The 6,269-nt window shown below is 50.1% G+C and overlaps 1 protein-coding gene across 1 annotated transcript in view; it reads left to right on the top strand.

Moving 5' to 3' along the window:
• mmp28 (matrix metallopeptidase 28) overlaps positions 1-5,966 on the top strand; it is a 34,963-nt gene extending 28,997 nt beyond the window's left edge. Inside the window, exons 6-8 of the mRNA XM_063204759.1 lie at positions 1,771-1,902; positions 3,385-3,552; positions 4,358-5,966. Coding sequence (XP_063060829.1) covers positions 1,771-1,902; positions 3,385-3,552; positions 4,358-4,773 — 716 coding nt within the window. The 3' untranslated portion in view covers positions 4,774-5,966. The remainder of the gene's footprint in view (positions 1-1,770; positions 1,903-3,384; positions 3,553-4,357) is intronic.
• The last annotated feature ends 303 nt before the right edge of the window (positions 5,967-6,269 follow it).

Below are 6,269 nucleotides of genomic sequence, written 5' to 3'. Positions count from 1 at the left end.
AGTGGCCGCTTGATGCCGTTGCCATGCCAGGCCGGGCGCTCAGCTGCACTGACACACTCAGCTGCATAACTCTCTCTACTACATCCCCAGGGCCACTAACAGCTTTGGCCGGGCCCAGGAAAACAGCATCTGAAAGGCCCCCCAGTCAACATATGCAATGGCATGGGTACCCAATTCTGCCCACCCCCAGCCCCCTCTCCCTGGGCCGGGGCGGGTACAACTGACCCGTTTGTCCCCCCTGTCGGCTTCCCTTACTATACCTGCACATTCTATCCACTGAAATATCCTACTCTACTCTATAATTCAGTATTCTATCCACTGTACTGTCCTACCCTACTGTATAATTCAGTATTCTATCCACTGAACTATCCTTTTCCAATCTGGGTTAAAGTATTCTTGTGTCCTGTTCCCTTGTGCAGGGAGGCCCCCTGGTGGTCGCTTGGTGCAGTTGCCCGGCCGGGCGCTTAACTGTTCTGCCATGCTCTTTCTGCTATACTATCCACTGTACTATCCTACACTAATGCAGTATTCTTGTGTGTGTGTGTGTGTGTGTGTGTGTGTGTGTGTGTGTGTGTGTGTGTGTGTGTGTGTGTGTGTGTGTGTGTGTGTGTGTGTGTGTGTGTGTGTGTGTGTGTGTGTGTGTGTGTGTGTGTGTGTGTGTCTGTGTGGTTACTGTCAATGTCTTACTTCTATGTTTTAGTTAAACTACACATTGGAGACTGGTCAAACGCAATTTCAAACTTCTGTGCTTACCCTGTCGCATAGATTTTTGACAATGAAGTACTCTTGACTTGACTTGACTTGACCCTTGAACTTGACTTGACTTCCCTGTTCCCTTGTGCAGGGAGGCCCCCTGGTGGTCACTTGGTGCAGTTGCCCGGCCGGGCCTGAGCTGCGCTGGCACACTTTAAAGCCATACTAGCCCAGTTTATATTATTGCGGGCCATTGGCCTAGGAACTTAAGCCCAGCCCCTGTACCAGTTTATACCGCCTGGGCTAGGCCAGAACTGGGTCAAACCAAGACCTGTTGTCCAGGTAACAGGTCCTCCTCAACTGCCAGGGCCACTAGTTGCTTACAGATCTTTTTTGAATGGGTTACCACGGCTACCATTCCATTTAGAATGTTCAGTTGGCCTGCAGTATAAACAGAGAGAATAGAGAGAGAGAGAGACGGTCCATTGGTCCATTGTTTCCGGGTTCTATTATGGGACTCACTAGTTTGACGCCCTTTCGTGACTTCACATGGTAATCAAACATTTCAAACAAGCGATTTAAGGTTAGGGTTAGGTTTAGGGTTAAGGTTAGGGTTAGGGTTAAGGTTAGGGTTAGGTTTAGGGTTAGGTTTAGGGTTAAGGTTAGGGTTAGGATTAGGTTTAGGGTCGTATGACGTAAGCGGTAAGTCACGAAAGGGCGTCGTTCTAGTGAGTCCCGTTCCATTGGCCCATTGTTTCCTGGTTCTATTATGGCCCCCCTTAGGCAGACCTAGGCAGACCTAAGGACTGTTCTATTCATTGTAGGAGCATTATGACACGCCCCTTTAGGCAGACCGGAACCTGATCGCGTTAGGTGCCCATAGAAACCTATTATGTTGGCATATCTCTATACTTAAAGAATCTCTGGTATAAACGCACCAGGAAGTCTAGCCCTGGGCTTCAGTTCCTGGGCCTAAGTTCCTGGGCCTATGGCCTGCAGTGTAAACGGGGCTACTGTGTCATTTCTATGTTGTGATGCCGTATGCTCTCCTCTCTACTGTCCTACTCCATGCTGCAGGGAGGCCCCCTGGTGGTCGCTTGGTGCAGTTGCCCGGCCGGGCGCTCAGCTGGGTGATGAAGGACTGGGACAAACCGGAGAGCGGAGAGCAGCCAACCTACTGCAGCACAGGGTTCGATGCAGTTACTATGGGTACACACACACACACACACACACACACACACACACACACACACACACACACACACACACACACACACACACACACACACACCAGACCAGCCAACCTACTGCAGCACAGGGTTCGATGCAGTTACTATGGGTACACACACACACACACACACACACACACACACACACACACACACACACACACACACACACACACACACACACACACACACACACCAGACCAGCCACACTACTGCAGCAGAGGGTTCGATGCAGTTACTATGGGTACACACACACACACACACACACACACACACACACACACACACACACACACACACACACACACACACACACACACACACACACACACACACACACACACACACACACACACACACACACACACACCAGACCAGCCACAATAGGGCAGTCATGGGTGAGCGGTTAGGGCGTCAGACTTGCATCCCAGAGGTTGCCGGTTCGACTCCCGACCCGCCAGGTTGATGGGGGGAGTAATCAACCAGTGCTCTCTCTCATCCTCCTCCATGACTGAGGTACCCTGAGCATGGTACCGTCCCACCGCACTGCTCCCCATGGGGCGCCACTGAGGGCTGCCCCCTTGCACGGATGAGGCATAAATGCAATTTCGTTGTGTGCAGTGTGCAGTGTTCACTTGTGTGCTGTGGAGTGCTGTGTCACAATGGGAGTTGGAGTTTCCCAATGGGCTTTCACTTCACTTTCTTTAAAAATACTGTAGCACAGGGTTCGATGCAGTTACTATGGGTAAACACACACACACACACACACACACACACACACACACACACACACACACACACACACTCTCTCTCTCTCTATTACAATCGCAAATATTATATAATATTGTAAATTAAATTATATAACACACACAAACAAATACACACCATAAGCCAAGCAGACATTCCATGTCAAACAATCATTGCTAATGGAATGTTCGATTTTTTATTGACTGTGCGTTGTGCCTGCCTGCGTGTGTGTGTGTGTGTGTGTGTGTGTATCGTGTGTGTGTGTGTGTGTGTGTGTATCGTGTGTGTGTATATCATGTGTGTATATCGTGTGTGTGTGTGTGTGTGTGTGTATCGTGTGTGTGTGTGTATCGTGTGTGTGTGTGTGTGTGTGTGTGTGTGTGTGTGTGTGTGTGTGTGTGTGTGTGTGTGTGTGTGTGTGTGTGTGTGTGTGTGTGTGTGTGTGTATCGTGTGTGTGTGTGTGTGTGTGTATATCGTGTGTGTGTGTGTGTATATCATGTGTGTATATCGTGTGTGTGTGTGTGTGTGTGTATATCGTGTGTGTGTGTGTGTGTGTGTGTGTGTGTGTAGACCTGAACGGCACAGTGCTGGTGTTTCACGGTAACTTCTTCTGTATGTATGTTGTGTGTGTGTGTGTGTGTGTGTGTGTGTGTGTGTGTGTGTATATCGTGTGTGTGTGTGTGTGTGTGTGTGTGTGTGTGTGTGTGTGTGTAGACCTGAACGGCACAGTGCTGGTGTTTCGCGGTAACTTCTTCTGGTCGGTGAGTCCCGAGGGGGTAGCCGGTGCCCCCACCCCCCTGCAGCAGCGCTGGCCTCAACTCCCATTGGCCATCGAGGCAGCTGCCTTCTCCCCATTGGACGGGAAGCTCTACTTCTTTAAAGGTGGGCGGGTCTACAGTACATATGATGCTGTGGCCTTACAGACACACACGCACACACACTCATGCAAACACACATACACACACACGCACGCATGCACGGTTGGCACGCCAGGTTTTACCAGGCCACATTAATTACTTCGTAATTCATTTTTGGTCTGGATCCTCGAAGCCCTGGAGCACTTTGGTGAGAGGAGTGAGCTCAGCTCTGGTTTGAAAAGAGTAATCACTGACTAATCACTGACAGTTGACATTCATGACGTACGTTATTATGCGCCCAAGTGTGTTTGTGAGTGAGATTAAATGGTGTTTGCTCATTGGCCGACAACACAGGCCTTCTGGTAGACGACTGAAAACCCTCCCCAGAGAAGCGTAACCAGACCATTACTGCGTGTGTGTGTGTGTGTGTGTGTAGAAAAGCGCATGTGGCGTTACTCTAATGATGTTCTGTGTGTGTGTGTGTGTGTGTGTGTGTGTGTGTGTGTGTGTGTGTGTGTGTGTGTGTGTGTGTGTGTGTGTGTGTGTGTGTGTGTGAGTGCGCGCGTGCGTGTGCTCGCGCATGCGTGTGCGTGTGTGCGCGTGTGTAGGTAAGCGCATGTAGTGTTACTCTAATAATGTTCTCTGTGTGTGCGTGTGTGTGTGTGTGTGTGTGTGTGTGTGTGTGTGTAGAAAAGCGCATGTGGCGTTACTCTAATGATGTTCTGTGTGTGTGTGCATGCGTGTGTGTGTAGGCAAGCGCATGTGGCGTTACTCTAATGATGTTCTGTGTGTGTGTGTGTGTGTGTGTGTGCGTGTGTGCGTGTGTGTAGGTAAGCGCATGTGGCGTTACTCGGGCCCCGTGCTGGACTCCGGCTTCCCGCGGCGCAGCGCGGACTCGGGCCTCCCCCGCCACCCGGACCTCGCCTTCTTCTACGCCCCCCTAGGGCACATGGTGGTCTTCAAGGGCGCGCGCTACTTCGTGCTGAACGTGGCGACGCTGCGCTCGGAACCCTACTACCCGCGCCGCCTGGCCGACTGGACCGGAGTCCCTCGCGGCGCCAACGGAGCGCTGCCGCGGCCCGACGGGAAGCTCTTCTTCTTCCGGGAGCAGCGCTACTGGAGGTTCGAGCCTAAGAAGGTGCGCGTGACCCGCACGGGCCGGTGGAGCCAGGAGCTGCCGTGGACCGGGTGCCGGAATCAGAACCAGAACCACCAGAGACCGCCACTCAGCAACGAGATCAAATAACGTTAAATAACGTTAAATAACATCAGAGACCGCTCAGCAACGAGATCAAATAATATAAAGATAACATCAGAGACCTGGACGAGGAACACTCAGAAACGAGTAGGAGCGCCGCCAGAAATTTTGGGCTTCTGTGTCTCATAATACACCTGGACGAGGATCGTTTTTGAAGACTCTAATTCTGTGTCTGAGATGGTGCACTTGTGCACTTCGATTGGGCACTATGTTTCACTGTGTAAATAATAGAGACAAGGAACTTATTTTTTTTAAGACTTTTGAACGGAGAGAGAGAGAGAGACTAGGAAAAGATCGGCAAATGACCCGGGCCGGAATAGGTAGGGTCTGGACGAGGAACGTTTACTGTGGTCCAAATATCAGCCATAGCCTACCAGCGAAGCCCTTTATTGTACAACAGTGCACAACATGAGGGACAACGAACACACAATGGAGTGCCCCCTGCTGCCCACATTGTGTAGGTGTAACAGCGAAATGCATTGCATTGAGGACGTGCACTAATGACCTACAATCAAGTTTTTTTTGTTGTTTTTTTTTTTTAACGGTTCGACTACGAAAATTAATTTCCCCGACTAAATGTTTAATGATCAATCATCGGTTAATCGGTTAATTATGCCCACACAGTATTAAAACCGACTGCTGTAACTAAATGCGATTGTGCACACTGCGAATGACGAAGGACACCACAGAGTGTCACAGAGATACTGTACAGTGTACACCAGTGATTCTCAAAGTGTGGTCCGGGCAGAAACACTGGTGTACACTAATGGTGGAGGACATAGACATGGGAGGCCGTGGCTCTAGATTAACTAGGGTTAGGGTTAGGGTTAAGATTTATTATCTTACTAGCCAAACACATGCCCTCTAATACAGTGTTTCCCAACCTTTTTTGTCTCGCGTACCCCCTAAGCCATTTTGTTGTACCATGAGTACCCCCTAACCAATGCTACAGATCTATGTCTTTATCCCCACTCAATTGTCCCCCATTCAAAATGGCATTTTTCCACGTACCCCCTGAGGTGTGCTCGCGTACCCCTAGTGGTACACGTACCCCTGGTTGGGAAACACTGCTCTAATGGGTCAACGTGGCTAGTAAGTTTTCTTTTCTACCAGTATTTATGACTCAGGCCGAGTCCAAGGTGGACCGGTTGTCAGTGGCCGCTCAGCTACGGCATCAAGACATGAGGATGAGGATGACTGCTAAGGCCCAAACACTTTAAGTTTGCAGCTTTTTTTCACGCACCCAAAGTTGTTTATTTTACTCCAGAAGTTGAGTGTGCCCTGTGCTCTGATGCACCAAACCCAGTGCACACATAGATCACAGGGTTGTAGGTTCGTATCCTTACCTGCCCTTACCACTCCCTACACCTCCATCCATCCAGGGGCTAAAGCAAGGCACCTAACCCCACATTGCTCCAGGGACTGTAACCAATAGCCTGTACCAAGGCACCTAACCCCACATTGCTCCAGGGACTGTAACAATA

The sequence above is a fragment of the Engraulis encrasicolus genome, chromosome 8 (assembly GCF_034702125.1).
Source record: "Engraulis encrasicolus isolate BLACKSEA-1 chromosome 8, IST_EnEncr_1.0, whole genome shotgun sequence".
Taxonomy (NCBI): domain Eukaryota; kingdom Metazoa; phylum Chordata; class Actinopteri; order Clupeiformes; family Engraulidae; genus Engraulis; species Engraulis encrasicolus.
The sequence above is the reverse complement of the archived record's forward strand: the minus strand, read 5'-3'. Positions and strand labels throughout refer to the sequence as shown.